Genomic DNA, 24424 nt, shown 5'->3' with positions numbered 1-24424 from the left:
CGAACGGAAACACCTATCTCCATGGGCGTTTATCTCCGAGAACGGGTCCGTGAAGGGGCGGGCCGACCAGTATTTTCGAAAAAATGGACGTTTTTGAGCTGGGCGTTTGTTTTTTTTAGCGATAATGGCAACTAAAAACGCCCAGCTCAAAAACGTCCTAATCCGAGCCATTTGGTCGTGGGAGGGGCCACGATTCGTAGTACACTCGCCCCCCTGATATGCCAGGACACCAACTGGGCACCCTAGGTCAGTGCGGTGGACTTCAGAAAAAGCTCCCACATGCATAGCTCCCTTACCACGGGTGCTGAGCTCCCAACCCCCCTCCCCCAAAACCCACTACCCACAAATGTACAACACTACCATAGCTCTTAGGGGTGAAGGGGGCACCTACATGTGGGTACAGTGGGTTTTGGAGGCCTCCCATTTACCAGCACAAGTGTTACAGGTAGGGGGGGGTGGACCTGGGTCCACCTGGCTGAAGTGCACTGCGGTACCTACTAAAAGTGCTTCAGGGACCTGCATACACGCAGGCCTCTAGGACTTGTTGCTGCTGTATAACATTGGCACACCAGTTTACACCTGAAGACTAATCTCTCCGAAAACGTCCTTTATTGGAATAAGCACGTTTACTCACAGTTAACTGCAGATCAGAGGTTGTGTCCCACCACTGGCAACGAGTCTCCCTGGTAGTGAGATTAGCAGGTCAGAGCTGGCAGAATGCTGTACAATGCCCTCTTTCAGCCACATTCAAGGTAAGAACTAAGTTCTCTAACGTGGCTAACACATGGAAGGGATCTAAAACTGGCTAACAAAAATGGCCATTACCTCATGGACTACCGGAAACACAACAGGGCACACTCTGACCCAGTAGGCAGGGGGAAAAGCACCATGGGAGAAGAGCCTACCAACTACCAACATCTTGAGACTGTAACACAAGCTAATGAAATCACGGAGCCCAATACCCTACACCCACCACAATGCAATGCTGATGTGACCCTGTAGTGCACCCGAGAGCCACATCTGACCCAGGGAAAGGCTGTGAGAGGATCGAACATATTCTGCTGTCATGGAGGTGGGTACGGCATTTGAGGGTGGCATACAGGCTGGAAAAAAAGTTTGTAAAGTGGGTTTTTTTTTTGGTGGGAGGGGGTTAGTGACCACTGGGGGAGTCCGGGGAGGTCATCCTTGATTCCCTCTAGTGGTCATCTGGTCAGTTGGGGCACTTTTTTGGGACTTGTTCGTGAAAAAAAGGGTCCAAAAAAAGTGACCCAAAATCGCGGTAAAAACGCCTTTTTTTTTTTTTGATTATCAGCTAAAGACGCCCATCTCTCCTCGGCTGCTAACCACGCCCCAGTCCTGCCTCCGACACGCCCCCGTCAACTTTATTTGTTTCCACGACGGAGTGCAGTTGGAAACGCCCAAAATCGGCTTTCGATTATACCGATTTGGGTGTCTTTGCCAGAAAAACGCCCATCTCCCGATTTGGGTCGCAATATAGGCATTTTTCTCTTTCGATTATAAGCAGGATAGGAATATATGGGTGTCTCTAGCATTTAACGCATGATAATTTTAGGTGTGCGCTAAAAACACTAGTTTGTCTTAGTAAACAGGCCGTGCTGTAGGTGCGCTTTTTAATGCATGCTAAAAATTAGCATGCGCTAATGCTAAAGACACCCATAGTAATATATGGTTGTCTCTAGCATTAGCGCACGCTAAAAAGTTAGCGCACCTACAGCGCGGCTTAGTAAACAGGGCCCTTAATGTTTTATCAAAAACTTGTTATTGTTGTTATTAAGTATTCAAATGTTTTTTTTCTTTTGTATGTATTTTTATTGTTCTTGTCATTGAGTGCCTAGATTTTTATTAGGGCTGTACTGAATATTCGTATTTGATTTGATTTGGCCCCAAATAGTGCCTTGAATATATTATTTGTATTTGGCCAAATAGTGATTTAAATTCGAATACAAATAATCCGGGGCTTTACTGTGCTAAATCCTACTGAAATAAATACTTGATCTTTGATTTCACTTTGCTTCTTTTATTATTTGTTATATTAAATCACAATGCCCATTATTCGAATGTGGCTGAATAATATTTTTCAGTATTCAAATTCAGTTGAATAGTAAAATATGCTATTCAGTACATCTCTAGTTTTTATTATTATGGTTTTTATCATGGTGTTCCTAAATTTTTAAATTATTTATTTTCCGTACATGTGATTATTGGTTGATTGTTTCTAATTTAGACTATATGACTCCTGACACAGGCATCACTGCTGAAACACGGCCATGTCAAGTCTGATCCTTTGTGCCACTTAAATTTGTAGTTGAGTGATATTTCCTTTTTATTGTTTCCTGTTGAAGTTACTAAAATTTCAAAGAACCAATAAATTCCACATGCACAGCAGGTGGTGCAAGGGACCTGGTCTGTTGGCTCACTAGAAAGGAAAAGGGGGAGGGAAAGGGATTTGATATACCACCTTTCTATGGTTACAATTAAAGCAGTTTACATATTATATACAAAAATTTATTTGTACCTGGGGCCATAGGAGCCAACTTTTCAAAATTATTGGGGGTGCTAAGCCCAGTGGAAATAACCCCTCCCTGGACACATACAAGGAATTTTCTCAATATTGGGGGTGCTCAAGCACCCACAGCACCCACAGAGTCGGCTCCTTTGCCTGGGGCAATGGAGGGTTAAGTGCTTGGCCTAGAGTCACAAGGAGCCACAGTGAGAATCAAACCCAGTTCCCCAGGTTTTCAGGCCACTGCACTAACCATTAGACTACTCCTCCATTCCTGAAAGAAAATCAAGGAGGAAGGAGGATGGAGCAGTCAGTGCTGTGCTCCAGGTTCCATGGCTCACTCTGTCCGCACAGGACTCCACAGTTGATAGTCCAACCAGCACAAGTCAAGACTACAGCTCAGGGGGCCGCAGACACACATGGACACCCCCTAGTGGTGTCACCCGACCCAATTCACACAGTGTTGACTCACTTAATGCATGCTCATGCTGCTGTTGTGGTATGCTGTGGCCTGGCCCTGTCAGCAGTGCAGCAGGGAGCCCCAACCAAAAGTTCCCATCCCAATCAGATTGGATTCAGCACTGCTGTGAATGACTGAGGTAAGCCACTGACTGACAGGCAAGGCTTAGCTGGATGGATGGAGGGAGATGTTAGACAGCAGTGGGAATAGGGAGATGAGGGAGATGTTGAACACAGGGATAGAGGAGATGCTAGACCCATTGGTTGTGGGGGGAAGGTCCTGCATCCTAACACCAGGAAAATGACAAATAAGGATTGTGAGAAAATCACAGGATAAATGGTTTTCTGTAGTTCTCATCCATTCTTGTTTTTGGTGTAAATAAAGTATTTTCTGGAATGATTGTGGGGCAGGAGGTGGAGCTAAGAGGCAGAGTGGGGTGAGGCAGTGGGTGTGTGCTTAAAAGCTTCCTCTCAAAAATTGCTTGCTCTTAGCAGCCTTGCAGGGGGGGGGGGGTGGTCTGACCTGAAGGAAGATGCTGTCATTGGGAGGACAGCGGTCTGGAGAGGGGAAGTGGAGAGGGGTGTACCATGGAGAGGCCTGTAGAATGTTGGGAGAGGAGAAAAGGATCAATACATTTTTTTTATTGGAGGGGGGGGTGTGAGGGGGAAGAACTTTTTTCCTACAGTCTAGTCTTTTTTAGGGTCTCTTAACACTGGGGGAGTTTACAGTAGCAGGTTTAGTATACCTTTTTAACACCCGGTCATAAGCAAGTGTTACACTTGGAAAAGTAGTCTAATGGTTATTGCAGTGGCCTGGGAGCCATGGGAACCAGGTTCATTTCCCACTGTAGCTCTTTGTCTCTCTGGGCGAGTTACTTAACCCTCCATTGTTCCAGGGATAAGTACCTGTATATAATATGTAAACTCCTTTGATTGTAAGCACAGAAAGGTGGTATATCAAATCCCATCCCTTTCCTATAGTAAACTGTTGATGGAGGACAGAACATTTTTGTCTTTCCAAATCTATGGACATTACTTTCATCAGGAAGAGTCTCCTCAGATAAAGCAAGAGCAAGTGATTGCGGGTAATTTCACCGGGGCAATTTTTCAAAGGCATCTCTATGCATAAGGGTTTATTCTGCAGAAAGAGAGTTTTTGAAAATGTCTGTATGCATGTGTGCATATAAGAGGGAATTCTATAAACGCACTCAAAATTCAACCCTGGGAAAAATCAGTGCTAAACGCGATTCTATAAAGGGTTTGTATGCTTTATGGAATTGGGCTTGGCGCCGATTCCAGCACCTTACTATAGGGACCAGACTTACACTTGCTGAAACCTAGTGTAGATGCTGCTGCTCAAGTTAGGCGTGCAGAGGCTGTATTCTATGTGTGCAACTCTTCGGAATGCCCTTACACACCCATGGCCACGCTTCTTTTGAGTTATGCGCTAGTAGAGTTGTGTGCCATGCCGTATAGAGTAGCATGCAGTTAGATGCACGCACAAGTATTAGTGAATGCCAATTAACGTGAATAATTGATTGTTAGCACCCAATTATTGATGCTTAAGGGCTAGTTACTCAATTAATATGGGTGCACAGATCTGGGCACCATATATAGTATCCAGAGGATAGTCAATATGTGTGTACACACCCAATCAGAGGCGTATTTGTTCAAGGTGCATGTGTTGTGTACATATTCCTGGTCAGACCGCCCCCTCCCCCCCCCCCCCCCCCCCCCCCCCGTCCCTGCCTTAAAATCACCTCCTTCCAGTCTTCGCCCAGGCAGCAACAGTGGCGCTCATAGACTGCCCACGGTGTGCATCGGGACTTTCTCTGTGAACTGTCCTGCCCCTTCTGAAGCAACTTCCTGTTTTGCAAAGGGCAGGACAGTTCACAGAGAAAGCCCCGGTGCAGGCCGCATGCAGCCTATGAGTGCCGCTGCCTGGGCAAAGACTGGAGCGGAGCAGGTGATTTTAAGGTACTGTGGGGGGGGGGGGGGAGTGGGGATACTGGGTGGGGCCGCAGGGGGGCACACCCCCTGTTAAAAATGTATGCCTCCACCATTGCACCCATTGTCCACGCAGAACACTCCAGGCACAGACTTTTGTGTGCTATGGCCTCTGTGTGAGCAAATTCCCCCAGGATAAAATAGCATGCAGTGCAGAGCTCTCAATATATGCTATGCATGTGCCACTCACAGGCACGTACTTGCTTTGTAAGCTTTATATAGGGAGGTAAATCTCTAGAGAGAGTGCCAGCAGTGAAGCACACAAATACCAATATTCTTACTCTGTGCTATTCTATATCATGGCCTGGGGTGTTGGTAGGTGGATATACACATGGGCAGAGTTTGGGTGGCACATGAGCAGGGTGAACAGCTATGTGCATAAGTTATACATGTTTATTTTGAAAGAATCTAGACCTGAGCATTTACAGCAGCTCTTGTAAAGAAAGGGAAAGAGAATGGGATTGATATACCACCTTTCTATGATTACAATCAAAGTGATTTACATATCATATACAGGCACTTATTTTGTACCTGGAACAATGAAGGGTTAAGTGACTTACTCAGGGTCACAAGGAGCTACAGTGGGAGGAAAGGTGAGCCCCTGGGTTGACCAAGTTGGCACTACCTTGTCAACCTGAGGGTTAGCTGGACCCCAACTGGCAGCAGGCAAGTCACCCGGGCTAGGCTCAAGACAGACAGTTCAAGGCACCAGGCCCCACTGGTGTCTACAACAAGTCTCAGCTGGAGCAAGGCAGGCTGAGTCAACAGCAAAGCAGACCCAAGAGACCCATTGTGAAGGCAAAGGGAAAGACAGTGCTGCTGCCTTACATGGGACCCCTGCTCAGAACTGTGAGCCTTCCTAGGATTAGAGATGTCCTGGATTTTGTACCCACGGTCCAGTTCTTCAGACAGATACAAGAAGTGGAAAGCGAGGATGTTCCATTGGAAGATTTCTAGTCACATCTCCAACCATAGCCTGAACCTTGCACATGGGGAGTGGGCAAGTTTCACTCTGAAGAAGCCTCCCTCCCAATAGGAGATCCATAGCCTCCTTGTTCTTCTGATGTAGAGCACATGTCACTGCTTGCTGCTCGAGACTCATCTTGACCAGAACCCCACTGGTACAGGGCAGGTCTATACCGGCAGTGGCTAAAGTGACAGCAGTCATCTTGGATCCTAATCAGCGTGGGTCATAGACATCAGTCCAGTTGGTAATTTCACCTCATACCAATAGTTAGGTTGTATTTCTGGAGCCATGGCAACCCTATGGCTCCAGAAATGCATCTGGAGAACGTACAGGCTGATGACCTCATTGTGGTCACCAATGCTCAGGCATAGAGGGACCATCTGGGTTCTAAGGTGTCCTTGAATATTTCCATATACGGAGGAGACCCGAATGGTCTTAGATAAATTCTGAGTAGAAATTATGATATACTAAGCAAGAACCTCATCAATTAAGTTTTCCCCTGCTCCTGAATCTAGGAGAACCTCAACACTTTTTTTCCCTTGATCTGGGTCATGCACTGCTGAAACAAGGAATTGAGTACTGGGAATCCTGGGGAGGTGGCTCCAGTGTCACCCCCCCAGCCAGAACTTGGCTTAGGGGTCTGGACTTGTTAGGGCATTTAAGTGCGTAATGTCCAGTCTCACCACAATAGAAAAATAGATTCAAGGTTAGATGCCTCTGCGCAGAAAGGGGTGAGCGATCCACCTGCATGAGTTCCTCAAGATCTAGAGGTGGGCCCTCCCGGCTGGGAATACCTGAGTTAGCTGAGGACTAGTTGCCCGGTGGGCCGTCTTCCCAGATTATAATTGTTCCTGGGCTCGTTCTTGGAACCTGATAACCGTCAGATTACAGAGCCCGATAAGATCATCCAGAGCAGGAGGAAGATCCTGTCCCACCAGCTCATCCTTAATCTTGGGTGCCAAGCCTTGCCAAAAGGCCATGACCAAACTTTCATTATTCCAGCTTATTTCCAAAGCCAGGGTGTGGAACTGTATAGCATAATTCCCCAGGGTCTGCGTTCCCTGCTTCAATCTAAGGAGTTTGGAAGCTGCCAACGCGACCTTCCCAGGCTCTTCAAAGACTCTTCTGAAGTGCACCATAAAGCTCTGGAGAAAGTTGAGCACTGGATTGTTCCATTCCCATAATGGAGATGCCCATGCCAGAGCTTGACCAGATAGCAAGGAGGTCACCTGGGCCCTATTTGAAGGGAAATCTCTGGCTTGGAGTTTAAAAATTATCAGACACTGGTTAATGAACCTTCTACAGTCTTTGATGGAGCCACAAGTCAAATACCTGGAGTCACGGACGCAACCACTGGGGCTGGATCTGGAGGAGAAGAGGTTGAGGCCTGGTGTGCCACTGATGGTGGTCCAGGCGATCAGCCAGAGCCTGAACAACACCCAAAAGTTGCTGGAACTGGTCCATCCATGAAGTCAGGTCCTGGGCTGAACCAGATAGGTATTGAAGCTGAAGATCCAGTTGCTGAAACAGCTGCAAGACAGGTGACTCAACCAAGCTCATGGCCTTTGCAATCACGATTCAGGAAAGGTGAGCCCTTGAGCTGCAGCTGGGTTGACACTACTCAATCAACCCAAGGGTTAGCCGGGCCCCGACTGGTGGTAGGCAAGACACCCAGGCTAGGCTCAGGACAGATGGAACAAGACACCAGGCCCCACTAGCATCAACAATGAGGCTTGGCTGAAGATGAAGGCTTGGCAGGAGTGGAGGCAAGGCTGGACTGGAGCTGAAGGCTTGGCAGGAGAGATGCAAGGCTGGAATGGAGCTGAAGGCTTGGTAGGAGCTGATGCAAGGTGGAACTGGAGACAGGCACAAGAAAGCAAGCTGGACGGAAAGCCAGGCAGGCAGGCTAGAGGTCAGGCAGGCAGGCAAGGCAGGCTGAGTCCATGGCAAAGCAGACCCAAGAGACCCATTGTGAAGGCAGTGGGAAAGACAGTGCTGCTGCCTTACAAAGGACCCTGGGGCTGACATCTGCTCTGAGAGCCCCAAAGCCCTTCCCCCCTGCAGTCTACATAGGTGTGGGCCTAGGAGACCCCGCCCCCTAGCAGAGCTGAATCAGCGCAGCCTGTGCTGCCCGCAAAGCACCCTGGAGTGCCGCCTGCTCCAGTGAAAATCACTAAGGGACACCGCCGACCCCCACCCCAAGGTCAGTGCGCTTCCTGGGGCTCGAGGCACGGCCAGTGCTGTGACAATGCCCTTATAGAACATGGAAACTTATTAAAATGTAGGCAGATAAAGACTATAAGGCCTATCCGGTCTGCCCATCCATGCCATCTACTCTCCCTATTACTCCCATAGAGACTTTATGTAGTTGTCCCAAGCTCTTTTGAATTCAGATACTGTTTTCGTCTCCACCACTTCCACTGGGAGGCCATTCCACAAATTCACCACCCTTTCTGTGAAGAAGTATTTTCTCAGGTTACTTCTGAGTCTATTCCCTTTCACCTTCATCCTATGTCCCCTTGTTCCAGAGCTTCCTTTCAATTGAAAGAGACTCACTTCCTATGCGGCCTAAATGCACAGGTACTTAAATGTCTCCATCATATCTCCCTTCTCCCGCCGTTATAGGATATGCTTCTACCATGCAGCATGGGAGTACCCACTTATGGAATTGCCCCCTATGGAGGTAATTCTCTATAGATTGCCTAAGTTAGTCACACTAATCGCAAATTTCTTAACGGCAATTGTGCACACAAGTGCAGCTATAAAATACTAACTTAAGTCTACATTCACGCCAAGCTTTAGTCATGAGCATTTGCGCTACCTCAGTGGCTGGAATAAATGCAAATAACTGTAGACAATTGCATAAATGCTAGTATTCTGCAACCTGCACATGTATGTGCCTGACGCACCCCTCACCCACTAATACCTTCCCTTGGCTATGTGCCCTGGAATTTGAGTGCACAACTTATAGAATACCAGCTAAGGGCAGTTACACGTGTAACTACTAAATAGTACCAATTATAGCCAATAATTGGTCATAAAAGCCAATTAGCAGCTAAGTAATTAAGTTATACATCAGTTGACCTTTTTCTGTAAGTTGTGCGTGGAAATGTGCACACTGTTCAGAAATTTGGACATACAACTTTCTAGAATTTGTGTGTGTGTGTGTGTGTGTGTGTGTGTGTGTGTGTGTGTACTTTGACTTTGAAAATTGATGCAATAATTTTTTTTTAATATTTTTATTAGTTTTTAAAGATACATCAAATAAAAGAAAAAAAAACAACATGTACTATAGTACAATATAATAAAATACACAAAGCTGAGTTCAAACAGAAAAGTTTTATAAAGTTAAGCCATAGATGAGAGAGAAAGGTCTAGAGTTTTCCATTTCTGAAGACCAATATTATGTCTAGGTATTGAGTTTATTGCGAATTGCTCATATTTTTTTGTATAGTAAACATTCAATCACATGGAAAGGAAGAAAGTTTGAAACCCAAGAAAAGCCTGTCAGGAAACCAAGTCAAGTCTGAGCTTGACAAGTCAACCCAAGCAGATATCGATAAGATGCTGAGTGTCTGTGCAGCACATCTGGTGCCACCGCTCTCTCCACAATATAAATAGGGCACTGCTTCATTCAGGATTAATTCATGATCTATTGCAACATTACAGAAATGACAAAATGCCACTATGCCTAAAATATTACGTACTAGAATTGGTATTCTATAACATTTTGTGAGTTAGGCCTTGCTTATTGCTCCCTTTTCCAAATTATTTATGAAGGTTAAACTGCATTGGTCCCAGCGTAGATCCCGAATCATTTCAGTATTAACCTCTCTCCTGGAAACCTGACAATTTAGACCTAATCTATATTTTAACTAATCCACAATTGCACATAACTTCCTATCCCCAGGAAACTAAAGGAGCAAAATGCTAGAAACTATTGTTAAGAACAGACTTACCAGGCACATGCATAAACATGAATTAATGGGGCGGGGCCACTGTGGGAAGTCTTGCCTTACAAATCTTAGATTTTTTATGAAGGTTTTAATAAACGTAGATAAGAGTTTGCTTGTTGATATAGGGTAAGTGAATTTTCAGAAGGCATTTGTTAAAGTCCCTCATAAGAGACTCCTGAGGAATTAAGCAGTCACAAAACAGATGGTGCAAGATTGGGCACCTAGGTGAGCCTTCAGACTTATGGCCGCCCCCTCCCCCCACCCCCAATGAATTTTGAAACCTCTAATCTGCTCCCACCCCCACAAACACCCACAGGAAACTTGATCCTCTCCTTTTTCCTTCTCTTTTCAGCTTAATTTTTTTGTAAACAGCCTTGCTACTTCTTTTGTGAATGGCAGTATATCAAGTTTGGGGAAATAAATAATACTTTTACCTATTAAACTTTGAGAGGAAGGGGGGGTGTACAGGTAAATGGACTATTTGGAAATTTCTCACCTTTCCTGTAGGTAAAATTATGCACTGATGGTTCTTTACATTTGTTCAGCCAGGGCCGTGCCAACCCGGTAAGCGGGGTAAGCACCGCAGGGGGGCGCCCACCTACAAGGGCGCCGCACCCGGCGCTGCCGTCATTCAAGTTGTATTTCAAAATTTAAAAAAATAAACCTTACCGCGTTGGCGCGTCGGCACGTATGTGCATTCGCCCAGCTCTTCCCACGCGCCTTGGAGCGGATGCAAGAGTTAAGCATAGAGGATCAGGATCCTTATTCACAAGAAAGCGAGGCATAAAGCTGGAGATGGGGTGAGGTTAGTATGGGGGAATGGGCAAAGACTGGATGGGAAGGGGAAGGGGAGATCTTTAGCTGCTGTCCTTGTCTGCTAGTTTCCCATAAAGTGAGGGGATTCCCCAGTCTTCAGTCACAAGAGCTGCCTAAGGATCACAGTAGGGTATACTAAGTCCCTAGTCGAGCCTAAACATTGCAAAAATCCTTCAACAGCATGCCAAAGAACTAAAGAAATCCTTGTAACATTCCCCGGCCCTACCACGCTGGAATGTCCCAGTTCAGCTCTGTATTCCAGAGAGAAAAGGAAGTCAATTGCTTCATAGTAGGGAAGAGTGAGTGAAATTAAGGTAACAAAGGATTTTTTTTCCCTTATTCCATTTTTAAATGTGTGTGCAGCTAATCCAGTCTAACCTATAGGTTGGTGGGCTCCTTTGGGAGGTCTGTGATTATAATGTACAGCTCGTGATAACTGCTGGCATTAGGCAGTAGGTGTAAAACAATGCTGCACCCACAGAAATGAGCTTTTATAATCTCACCTGTCCTTCATACAAGTAAAACATTCATGCATAATGCTATTTTGAAAATCTCACATGCCCTGCATACAGGCAAAATGTTCATACATGGTGCTATTTTTAAAATCTCATCTGCTCTCTGTGCAGGTAAAACATTCATGCATAGTGCTGTTTTGAAAATCTTGCCCACCCTCCATGCAAGTAACACATTCATGCATAGTGCTATTTTGAAAATCTCACTCGCCCTCCGTGCAAGTAACACATTCATGCATAGTGCTATTTTCAAAAGCTCACCTGCCCTGTAAGCAGGCAAAATGTTTATAGAGCTATTTTGAAAATCTCATCCACCCTCTGTGCAATTCATTTCCAAGTTTATTTCTCATTTGATACACTGCACCATCTGGGCAAATTACAAAAGCATGTGCACATTTTTAGTCTGAAAACAACATATACATGATTTAGGTGCTTTTTCTGATCATTTTCACAGTGAAAATTACTCTCCTTATTTGCTGAGTTTATAACTAGGCTCCTGGGCAGGAGAGGCAGATGGGTGGACACAGTCCCCCTAATTCTATAAACTTGTTAGGCACAGTTATAGAATAGTGTCGTTAAATTTAATAATTAGGCAATAATTGACATATAATTGATGTTAATTGTTGTTTGGCACAAATTTGTAGTTATGCATATAACTGCCCTTAGTTGAGATGCTGCAAATTGAACATGCAGAATCTGTAGTGAGCAATTGCAAGGGGGCATGGACCTATGAGGGGCAAGAGCTGGGTGGGGCAGGGGCATAGACCTATGAGGAGCATGGGCGGGTGGAGGTAGCAGAGACAGGAGATCTTGTGGGGGGGGGGGGGAACTGGAGCATTTGTCATTGGTTTGATATTTGTTCAGCAATCCCACAAAGATGCACTCCATCTTTCAGCTCCTTTTTCCTTTGCATCTTGTGCCACACGGGGGGGGGGGGGGGGGGGGGGGGCGCCAACTGATAGTCTGCAGGGGGGCACCAGAGACCCTAGGCACGGCCCTGTGTTCAGCTATCAAGATCTATTGGCCTGCTTAGATCAGTGGTTCCTCAACCTGGTTCTGGAGGCACCCCAGCCAGTCAGGTATGTTCATGAGAGAGATTTGCATGCAGTGGTGGCAGTACATGTAAATCTCTTTCATGAATATTCATTGTGGATATCCTGACTAGCTGGGGTACCTCTAGGACCTGGTTTGGGAATCACTGGCTTAGACTGCAGTTGCTCTTTGCTGCACCTCAGAAGCTGCTTTCCTAGGCGACAGCCTAGTCTGCTTGGACTGGCCCTGAGTTATGCTTCATGCAGAGAAGTAGCCTTTTCTAAAACTTCCTGGCATATATATGTAAGTTTATCCATATACTTTCTGTATGCACAGAAGTTTAACTGACCTCAGTGGAGGTATTCCAAGGAGAGAGTTTAGGAAGGGGGATTTGTGCACATGTGTATAAAATAAACCCGGGAAGTTGTGCATACTGCACTACAGGTGAAAACGTGGACATGTACTTTCCCCGGGCCGGAGAGTGCACTGCTGGAATTCCTTCTCTTTCCTTAGTTCTCAGGTTTTGCTTCTGCTTCTTTGCATATTGTATTCTGTGTAGTATACTAACCTCCCCCCCCCCCCCCCCCCCCCCATACGCAGCTGATAGTGGTCAGCATTTTTAAAGGTACTGACTGCCACTGTCTTGAATCCGACCCAGATATTCAATGCCGACCAATATTTGGAGGGCTACCCAGATAAATGCTCAGGTAAAGTTAGGACAGCCTTTTTGCTGTCCTAACTTTATCTGGCACCTGAATCTCACTGCTAATGGGGTAAATCCTGGCACTGTGCCGATTCCACCACAGACCACCCCCAGACCGTCCTAGCAGTAACCAGGTAATGCCACAGTGGTCAGAGCACATATTCAGCTGTTCTGTGCAGTTCAATGCCGTCCTACCTGTTAAATCCTTTTGAATATGCACTCTTTTGTTGCCTTTGCATTATGTACAGTTATGGGACTGTTGTGAAATTCTCTGTGTATCTTTCTTTTCAAGTGAATGCTTGGTTAAATGTTTAAATGCAATGAAAAAGAAAAAGGAAATCGGTGTAACTTATAGGTGCCAACATTTCAAAATGATTAGAAGTGCCAACCACAATGTAGAATACCTCTCCCTGGATGCAAAGGCATGAGCTTTCTCAATACTGGGGGTGCTCAGCACCCTTTGCACCTACAGAGCTGAATTTTGTGTGCATGCCTGCGACACAGTTTAGGAGACCAGTCATCAAATTTCCTTCCCTCCGTGAATGCTAAAGTCTTTTTGCATATGCAAAAAATAGCATGAGGTGCAAGAAGTTCCTAAGCTGTATGTTTACTTGGCGTATGAATGGCACCATTTACCTGCGTAGATGGCAGATAAATGCAAATTGTGATTTAATAAAGCCTCTATTTGCCTCTGAGTTACCCACCTGACACAGAAATTGAAAGGGGGTGTGGAGGAGGAGTGGCAGGAGTGTGGCTTAAGTATGTCAAAAAGCTAAACATGGCCTTCTAAGTTTTCAATGAGCATTAAGTTTTTAAAATATGTACGTCAGCCTTTGTAGCTGTCCTGAGGTACACACAAGTTCCTGCTTGAAGGGGCAGGTGCAAAGGCCAACAGAACCCTCTCCTCCATCCCACCAGACAGTCCCTGATGCAACTGTATCCCACCAAACCCTTCCCACTCCCCAACACTATTACAACAGCCCTCTGAAGCCCCCTTCTCCTTCCTGACCCCCCCCCCCCCCCCCCCACACACACACACACTGGTCTCCCACCCCCTGATCCCCACACCACCACCTTTCAAACAGTTTCTCTGGTGGTCTAGTGAGGAGCAGGAGTGACCCCCGGTCAGTCCTGCACTGTTCAGCACCTGGATACAAAATGGTGCCTTTTGACCCTAGTCTCATGGTACTACTATTAGGGATTGAGAGGCACCATTATGAACCTTGGCACTGATCAAAGCCGAACCTACTGGGGATCATTCCTCCTTACTAGACCACAATGCTAAATGCTAGTAAAGTCTGGGGAGCATTGGGGTCTGGACGGGCTCTAATTGCATCAAGGGTCAGGGGATCAGAGTGGTGCTATATTTGCATCGGGGAGGAGGACAGAATCACAATCATCGGCCTCTTAAAAGATAGTGGGCCTAACTTGGGGCCTGCTATCCCGTTGCTTAAGCCAGGAATCCACAGTGTTCCTGACTGCAGAACGCATACGTTCTGCCATCGGGATGCATTTTTGTTTATGTTTGTATATTGTGAAATCATTACTCTTGCTGGATGTGCTGGAAAATGGACGTGAACCCATTCACATCCGTCTATGTAAAACACAGGAAGAATTGGGCACATCCTGACCTAAACATCCCAATTCCTTGCCAACATCCTGTGTTAAATGGGCCTTAATGTGTGACGGTTTTCACAGTGCTCACATTGTTATTTATTTATGGTTCATTTGTATCCCACATTTTCCCACACATGCAGGCACAATGTGGCTTACAGAAAATTAGAAAAATTTACAATTTAAGAAAATATTGTAAGGTTGACAAAGAATAGACAAGGGGAGCAGTAGCTAACAATGGGAAACTAAGCAGGGTGGGGGATCGTGAAGGGAGTATCAAGCAGCAGAGTAGCTAGGGGAGTACGTTTTAACAAAGAAGTAAGTTTTCAGCAATTTTTTGAAGAGGATGTGGTCCGCTTGCGTTTTGAGGTGCTGCGGAAAAGCTTTCCAGAATTTAGGACACCAGTAGCGGAAAGAAGAGGTGAAAATCATCTTATATTTGACGCCCTTGCAGTTTGGGAAGTGTAGTTGGAGATATGACCGTGCTGCAGGCGTGGCATTCCTTGGTGGAAGATCTATCAAGCTGAGCATATAGTCTGGAGCAAAACCATAGATGATTTTGTGGGTTAAGGAGCAGATTTAGGGCCCAATATTCAAAGAAATTTAGGTGGACAGATGAAGCTCCTGCCCGCTTAAATCACACTCAGTCAGCTAACCACTGATAATCAGCGGCATTTATTCAGACAGTGCCACTGAATATTGTCTAACCAGCCATTTTATAACCAGTCAGGAGAAGGATGTTCTGGAGGCAGAGTCAAGGAGGAGTTGGTTGTTTTGAAGGTACCAGCAATATTCAGTGCTGGTGCCCACATAGCTAAGTGACCAAATAGGACCATATAAATAGCAGTCCTAACTTTGGTCATGAAGGGGCTGATGATCAGAAGCAAATGCGGGTGCTAGAGGCCAATAGCGCTGTACTAGCACCTGCGTTTGCTCCCGCGCAATGATCAGAGCCGTTGAGTGTGTGTAATAACGTGCTTGCCAGCTCTGAATGCCAATTGCGTGCAAATGCATCCAAACAAGGGTCTCCTGCATTCCTCCCTCATGATCAGCAGGCAGTGTGCCAAACAAGGGCACTGCTACTGCTGTAAACCCTATGCCAGCGAGGGAGGAATGAGGGAGACTCACAGAAGAGGTTTGACAGATCCAGGATTTTCTCCTGGACCTGTCAAACCTAAGCCCGCCCCCCAAAAAACACATAAACCCTAGTAGTCCAGTGGGACCACTAGCTTACCCCCCTCCCACCCACCCCCACATCAAACAAAAACAACACCAGGGTCCACTGGGAATTCTAGCTAGCTAGCCCTCCATCCAGGGTTGCCAGATTTAAATAATTTTTCCGACCCAAACCAGCCTCTAAACCCGCCCAAAATCCGCATACCCCGCTTCCGCCGTCAACAACCCTGCCCCCACCGTCATCAGCTCCGCCCCTGATGTCAACAGCTCCGCCCCCAATGTCAACAGCTCCGCCCCAACATCATTAACCACACACACACGCGGGGCGAAAAACCGCAGCCGGCGAGGGAAAAAAACCCGCCCAACGAAAAAGAAAGCCACCCAAAAAACCGCAACCCGCAGCGGGCAAAATTTTCCCGCAGCGGGTCGCGGAAAGCCGCCCAATTGGGCGGGAAAACCGCCCATCTGGCAACCGTGCCTCCATCCCTCTCCCCCCTCCGGCAGCCTACCTCTCTGTAGTAGTAGTATGTGGAGGAAGGAAAGACTAGCACTCCCTCCCTCCTCTTTGGGTGCCTTCCCAAAATGGTGGCATCCCCCCCTGCCCAGTGCATCTTGGGATGTGCTGGGCAGGGCTTAACATCCCAACCCAGTGCATTATGCCGCCATTTTAGGAAGGCACCCGAAGAGGAAGGAGTGCTAGTCCTTCCCTCCTCCACCTACTACTACTATGGAGAGGTAGGCCACCGGGGGGGGGGGGGGGGGGAGAAGGGTTTTTGTTTTGGGGATGGGGGGCCTGGAGGTCCATTGGACCTCCAGGTCTTGTGTTTAGAGAGAGCAGGCTTAGGTTTGACAGGTCTGGGAGAAAATCCCAGACCTGTCAAACCTCTTCTGCTGTTTGACAGGTACAGGCTTTTGACAGCCTGGACCTGTCAAACAACTTCTGCGGGAGATTTGTGTCCTGCAGTAGTACCCCTACGATCAGAGCTAATAGCACGCATAAATTTACATGCTATTAGCTTTTATTATAGGGGCATTATAGCCTCGCTCTGTTCTGGCGCTATTTGTAGAGCGTTGTTTGGAACAGTGCAGGTCTTCTGCTCATCGACCCATGAATTTTCAGGTAGTGGCCAAATGTGGTTGAGCTCCCCTTCCTACCATCACACATCCAACATGGTCCAACACTAACCCCCCTCCTGACCCCTAGCAACATGGTCCAACCCTACCCCAGCGAACAGATGCCCCCTCCAGGCACTCCCCCTGAGAACAGACCCCCCCTCTTCCTGAATCCCCCCTCACCCACCCACCTGTAGGCCTCCCCAAACTGCACACGCCAAAAAAAAAAAATCTGTTCCTATAAACTGAAAAATTTATTTACAGATCTTCAAGTAACAGGAGTGATCTTTATTTGTTTCTGTTCTGTCAGTGCCTTTTCTCACAATGGCGCCTGCCTCAGCTCAGCTGATGCCATTTTGAAAATTTGCTGTACTGAGTTGGTGAAATTCATGATAACAGATGCCAGCTGCAGATTGCTGTTGCCCCTTGAAGACCTGTGGATGGGTAAGAGGAGATCAGAATTTTCTACAAGGTGGAATTGCGGGTTAAGAGATGGACAGAGGCAGTAATTCATTTTCTCTGGCTGAGCCCCAGACTCCTGTTTCATTTTATTTTGGATGGTTGGATTGTTTTATTTTAGATAAATGTAATGAAACAAAATAAATAACAAAATAAAATTTAAAAAAAAAGAAAAATGAAGCAAAACTAATGGGTTTTTTTTCTGTGCATACCCCTGTAATGCTGTGGAACAGTTGTTCGCCCTTTCAGACACTGAATGAAATCAACTGACAACAGATTTAAATAAGTTTTTCAGTCAACACATGATTAAGCTGTGGAATGTTTTGCCAGAGGATGTGGTGAAGGCATCTAGTATTGCTGGATTTACAAGGGATTTGGACCAGCTTCTAGAAGAAAACTCCATAAACAATGATTAGCCAGGTAGACTTGGGGAAAGCCGTCACTTATCCAGGAGCAAGCATCAGGAAATAGATCTTCTCTTTGGAATATGCTGGGTACTTTCTAGCAACCCAGGCTGGCCACTGTGGACCAATGGCCTGACTGACATCTCCAATGAATACAAATTACGGCAATTAAATTAGTCATCTATACTAAAACCAGCTGACTACCATGCATATTGGTTACCAGTTTCAGCCAGGATTAGATTTAAAAATCTTAAGCTTAGTGGGTTTATTTTGGAAAATATTGTTCTGCCACTTGTTTATGTTGACTGTTTGACATTGATTTATGGTATTTGTTCTTTGTTGGCTTATCAAATAAAAAGATTTATTTGAAAAAAATCCTAAGCTTATTTCACAATGGGACCCTTTTATCAAGCTGCGGTACACAGGAACGCGTGCTTACCGCAGCTTAAAATGGCGTATTGCGGGATGTGGAGTGGAGGAGTGGCCTAGTGGTTAGGGTGGTGGACTTTGGTCCTGCGGAACTGAGTTCAATTCCCACTTTAGGCACAGGCAGCTACTTGTGACTCTGGGCAAGTCACTTAACCCTCCATTGCCCAATGTAAACCACATTGAGCCTGCCATGAGTGGGAAAGCGCGGGGTACAAATGTAACAAAAAATTTTTAAAAATGTGATGAGGTTTGCTAAAAAATAAACTTAGGGGCTAATATTCAAAGTGATTTAAGCGGGCAGGAGCTCACAGTAACACAAGTTACCACAAGAGGTCATGGCAACCATTTTAGAATGGTGTCGCGAGATTGTGCGACTGCCCCTGTGGGCTTGGAGAGGGAGGTTGGGAAGGAGGGGGCATTGTCAGGGGGGCAGAAGAGGGTTTTGGGGAATTTTTTTTTTCAAAGAGTTATGCAGGTCCTGGCCTGATATTCAGCCAGGGCTCACATAATTGCCATATGCAGGCCCGGCTGAATATTTGCCCAGATATTTAGTGTCAGTGCCCGGACCTGGCTCAGCACTGAATATCAGAGGATAATTTAGCTGGCGATGATCAGTGTTTAAAAAATCGCTACTTTCACCGGCTGAAAATTGGGGAGTCACTTTTTTTTCCACAGGGGCATATCTGGGACAGAGAGGGGGGGTGTCTGCTCTAATCAGTTAGTGCAGTTACATTACTGTGCGCTAACTGATTAGCACAGGATTACCACGTGAGCCCTAATCGCCTATAAAATAGGTGGTGGTAAGGGCTCACGCTCTAATTTTTGTTCATGGCCATGTGCTAATGGCAAAAAACAAGGGCTGGAAGAACCCTCTACATCAGGAAGACCAAGCAAAGAGAAGTAGAGGCTGACCAACAGATGAATCCAACACTGGAGATTTGAAGAAATACTTTATTGTCGCTGATATAGGAGGACTCAACATGGTCCATGTTTCGGCGTTGCAAAATGCCTACATCAGGGGTCTTGTAATAGTTCAAATTATAAGATACAGATATAAAAAATATATAAAAAGCAAAATATACATGTAAATAAACTGAGCTAATCACAAATAATAACATGAATTGGTAAATAATATCATTGAAAAACTAGATACCACATAATATCTCCAGTGTTGGATTCATCTGTTGGTCAGCCTCTCTCTTTGCATGTGCTAATGACAATACTAGTGCATGGCCATTAAATCAGGAAATGGAAAATCGGCCATTTTCCTCCTGCAGCAAAAAGTGGCCTCAGCGCGTGGAAAAGACCCATGTAAGGGAGCGCTAAGTCCAGCTTTTGCTGCAGCTTAGTAAAAGGACCCCAAAATTCATAACACAGGATTACTTTGCTTTTTATCAAGATTTCTACTCCAACAAGAACCCTTTGATCGATCAATCAAGATTTTGTACCAACTTTAGGATTACTGTACTCGATACCATTCGCCACGCCATATTCAATGTTGATTCAATATTATGGAATGCACTAAGCAGGACTAGAAATTTATTTTACCTACTTGAAAAGTGACCTGAAAGTATGCTTATTTCAAGAGATCATTTGAGAACCAATTTTCACCTGCGTTTTGAACAGGGCCAGGGTGAGTCCTGAATATGCTAATCTTTCTTTTTCAGTATTATTGCTTCTATTTCAATTATTGTAACTTTGCAGGACTTCTTTCTTTGCATCAGGGGCGTAGCCAGACTTCGGCGAGAGAGGGGTCCAGAGCCCGAGTTAGGGGGGGGCACATTTTAGCCCCCCCCACCACCACCATTGCCAACACCCCCCACCATCACCACCACCTTGACACCCCACTGCCAGCGACCCTCTCGACCCCCCCCTCCCACCGCCAACCCTCCCCCACCGTCACCTACCTTTGCTGGTGGGGAACCCCAACCCCCGCCAGCCGAGGTCCTCTTCTTCCTTTGTTCTGTTTCTGGACGTCAGACTCAGAAACAGAACGAAGGAAGAAGAGGACCTCGGCTGGCGGGGGTTGGGGTCCCCCGCCAGCAAAGGTAGGCGACGGCGGGTTGACGGTGGGAGGGGGGGCGAGAGGGTTGTCGGCAGGGGGGTCCAGGGCCAAATCTACGGGGGCCCAGGTCCCCATGGCCCCACATAGCTACACCCCTGCTTTGCATTACTATTATTTTAACTATTTGCTATTGTTGTTTTAAATTTGTAAACTGCTGAGAAGGTTGGACCAATTACCAACCTTTTTTTAAGTTCAATAATTTTTATTCATATTTATAAAACAATACAAAACGTAGGAAGAAAAATGAAATACATATCAGTAAAACCAAATTGATTAAACTTGAAACCTCTTATGGTCTCATGGTGGAAACTGATAATGCGAGGTTCAGCATGTGATGGATACTAATGCACTGAGGGCCACTTTTACTAAGCCGCGTAGGCGCCTACGCGCGCTGAACACACGCCAAATTGGAGTTACCACCCGGTTACCGCATGGCCCTTGCGGTAATTTCAATTTTGGCATGCGTCCTCTGCGCGCATCTGAAAAATATTTTTAAATTTCTGGTGCGCGTAACGGACGCACGCCAAGTGGCATTTAACACATGAAGGTCATTACCGCCCAGATTCTTTACCGCTAGGTCTAAGGCTGGCGGTAAGGTCTCAGACCCAAAATGGACGCCCTGCAATTTTCATTTACATCCATTTTCGGCAAAAAAAGAGGCCTTTTTTACAGGCGTGGTAAAAAACGGATCAGCGCATGCCCAAAACCCGCGCCTACACTACTGCAAGCCATTTTTCAGCATCCCCTTGTAAAAGGACCCCTAAGGTTCTCCGGTACCAAACACTGATCTAACAAGGCTCTTCTTTATTCCTCTTTTTATTTTTATTTTTAATAGACACGTGCTGAATATTTTCTGTGCTCCTTTCTAGGCTTCATTGCTTCCGACATGACCTCAAGAAACTCCAGCACGCAGCTCTGGCTTATTACACATTACCATGAGAACGGCTCTCTCTATGAATACCTACAGAGGACCACCGTGGACCCTGAAGGGAGCCTTTTGCTAGCACTGTCCATCATCTGTGGTCTTGTGCACCTTCACGTGGAGATTTTTGGAACTCAGGGAAAACCTGCCATAGCACATCGGGATCTGAAGAGCAGGAATATCTTAGTAAAGAAGAACAAACAGTGCTGCATTGCAGATCTGGGTGAGAATGGGCTCAGGGGAAGTATATGTTGTACTTGGTATGTTTTCCAAATTTGAGGGGAAGAGAATCAAAGAAATATTTAACCAAAGAAAAAAGATTCTCTGTATTCTTATATATAAGCAGTGGCGTAGATACGTGGGGCCTGGGCCCCTGTAGATTTGGCCCTGGACCCCCTGCCGACGATCCCCTTGAACCCCCCCTCCCGCCACCAACCATCCCCCGCCGTCGCCGCCTGTCTCACCGCCGCATCAGTTCCTGCTGTGATCAGGTGCACAGGGCTACATGCATAGTGCAGTTTGTAAGGCGTCAGAAACAGCTGATCGCACCAGGAACTTCGTTGAACAAAGGCGCTACTCCAGCGCTGAAGAACACTCTCTTCGGCTGGCAGGGTTCGTGGACCCCCACCAGCAAACAAGGTATCTGATGCGGTGGCGGGGCGGGCAGCGACGGCGAGGGAGGGTTGGTGGCGGGAGGGGGGTTCAAGGGGGTCGTCGGCAGGGGGGGTCCAAAGTGGCGGCGGAGGCTGCTGGGGGGGGTGGCTAAACAATGCCCCCCACCTCGGGCTCTGGCCCCCCCTCCCAGTGAGGTCTGGCTCTGCCCCTGTAATATAAGCAGTGGAAATAGTAATAATAGTCATAATAAACAGGGAGGAAAAAGCCTCAAGAAGCTCCCAGCTAATAGCAGAAAGAACAGGACTTCTTGCAGATTTTCTGACCGATTGACCCTGACGCAGCTCGACGAAACGCTGCCCATCGTAGGTCACGGTCTGTTTTTGATCTAGTTGGAAGAAAGAGACTTCACAGCTAAGGGGGTCTTTTACTAAAGCTTAGCTCGAGTTATCTGCAGCAAGGCCCATAGGAATCAAATGGGCCCTGCTGCAAAGAACTCAAGCTAAGCTTTAGTAAAAGACCCCCTAAGTATTTAAAGCTTGATAAGCTTTGACAAGTTTATGTCTATCTAACTTTTTGCAATTAAATTTATCAGGGAGGTTTTTTTTTTGTTTGTGATGAAGAAGTCCTGCTCTTTCAGCTATTAGCTGGGAGCTTCTTGAGGCTTTTTTCTCCTTGTTTATTATGACTACTAGTAAAACAGGCTCGTTTCTGACACAAATGAAACGGGCGCTAGCAAGGTTTTCCTCGGAGTGTGTATGTTTGAGAGAGTATGTGTGAGATTGACTCTGTGTGAGAGAGAGAGAGTGAATGTGCGAGTGTGTGTGTGTGACAGAGAGAGAGAGAGTGAGACTGCTGGGTGTGAGTGTGTCTCCTCTGTCCCCTCTCCAGCCACCCAGCAATTCTACTTTTTCCCTTGCCCTCCTTCAGCCACCCGCCGATGCTTTTCTCTCCCCTGCCCCCCCTCCAGCCACCCAGTGAGTCTCCTCTGTTCCCTGCCCCCCCTCCAGCCACCCATTGATTGTCCTATCTTCCCTGCCCCCCTCCAGCCACCCAGCGATTCTCCTGTGTCCCCTGCCCCCCCTCTAGCCAGCCAGTGATTCTCCTTTTTCCCTTGCCCCACCTCCAGCCACCCAGCGATTTTCCTATCTCCCCTGCCCCCCCTCCAGCCACCCAGCAATTTTCCTGTGTCCCCTGCCCCCCCTCCAGCCACCCAGTGATTTTCCTGTGTCCCCTGCCCCCCCTCCAGCCACCCAGCGATTGTCCTCTCTCCCCTGCCCCCCCCCCCTCCAGCCACCCAGCGATTGTCCTATCTCCCCTGCCCCCCTCCAGCCACTCCTCCACTTTAATCAGCATATATTAAATTCTCCCCCAATGTTCTCCAGAAAAGCACCGAGCACATCCTATATAATAAAACGCACCTCCAACGTTCTGAAGCCGTAGTTCCTCAACGTTGCAGGAATGCTTCAAGGCTTGAAGGCTTCACTTTCTTGGCTTCAGAACGTTGGAGGTATGTTTTATTATATAGAATTATTACTATTTCCACTGTTTATATATAAAAATACAGAGAATCTTTTTTCTTCTTTGTACTCTGTATGTTGCCATAACATAAGGGCAGGGGTGTTGGGGGCCAATGTTCAACAGCTGGGATAATCCGCTTAAAGTTAAGCAAATTATTTATCCGCTCAACTGTAAATGGATTTTCCTCCAGCTTGTCTGTTTAAATCAGGTAGTCAAATATGCAGACCTGTACTTAAACAAACAAGCTATCCATGCAAGTTGGGACAGGTATTTACACAATCCTTCTTAAACAGATAAAGCACTGAATATTGGCTTTACCTGGATAACTTTTGACCCCCCGCTGTCAGGAATGTCTGCCAGCCCTCCTCCTCATAAATACGCAGCATTATGCTGGACATAGACAGGGCAATTCAACAACTGTGCACTCTTCTACGAGTGAATAACGAGTAACTGCATTAGCACACTGAATAGGTGAGACATGGGCATGTCTCCAAGTTATGACATAACTTAAAGGATACTGTAAATTATGCAAGTGACGGATAGCAGTTAGGTGCACTCATGCATGTCATTGACCATTGTGCACATATTTTTGGGCTTACTTGCACAGATGCCAGTATAGAATTGACGCTTAACTTACTCGACAGGGCTCCTGGTGATACATTCACATAAAAAAAATTCTGAGTCATCTTCTTCCCCTTGTTATTTATTACTAGTAAAAAAGGCTCGTTTCTGTTTTAAAGGAAACGGGCGCTAGCAAGGTTTTCCTCGGAGTGTGTATGTTTGAGTGAGTATGTGTGAGAGTGACTGTGTGAGAGAGAGTGAATGTGTGAGTGTGTATGTGTGAGACAGAGAGAGAGTGAGACTGGGTGCGAGTGTGTGTGTAAGAATGAGAGTATATGCCAGGGTCCCCCCTCCCTCCCAGGTCCAGGGTCATCATCCCCCCCGGTCTGTCTCCCAGTTGCAGGGTCCCCCCCCCCCCCCCCCCCGCCTCCCAGTTGCTGGGGGCCCCCCTCCCTCCCTTTTTCCCAGTTGCAGGGTCCCCCTTCCGTCCCTCCCTTCCTTCCTCCCTTTTTCCAGTTGCAGGATCCTCCCTTCTTCCCCCCCTGCCCCCTCCCTTCCCATCCCTCCCCCCT

General features: G+C 46.6%; 1 protein-coding gene across 3 annotated transcripts in view; it reads left to right on the top strand.

Annotated features, from left to right (window-relative positions):
• The window catches only part of ACVRL1 (activin A receptor like type 1), a 173453-nt gene that overhangs the window by 101061 nt on the left and 47968 nt on the right, over positions 1 to 24424 (top strand). For all 3 annotated transcript variants that reach the window (XM_030196861.1, XM_030196859.1, XM_030196860.1), the window contains one exon: positions 21106 to 21381. In XM_030196861.1, the coding sequence (XP_030052721.1) occupies positions 21106 to 21381 (276 nt within the window). The remainder of the gene's footprint in view (positions 1 to 21105; positions 21382 to 24424) is intronic.

This window comes from Microcaecilia unicolor, chromosome 3, assembly GCF_901765095.1.
Source record: "Microcaecilia unicolor chromosome 3, aMicUni1.1, whole genome shotgun sequence".
In the NCBI taxonomy this organism is placed as follows: domain Eukaryota; kingdom Metazoa; phylum Chordata; class Amphibia; order Gymnophiona; family Siphonopidae; genus Microcaecilia; species Microcaecilia unicolor.
This window is presented reverse-complemented; position numbering and strand designations above follow the sequence as displayed.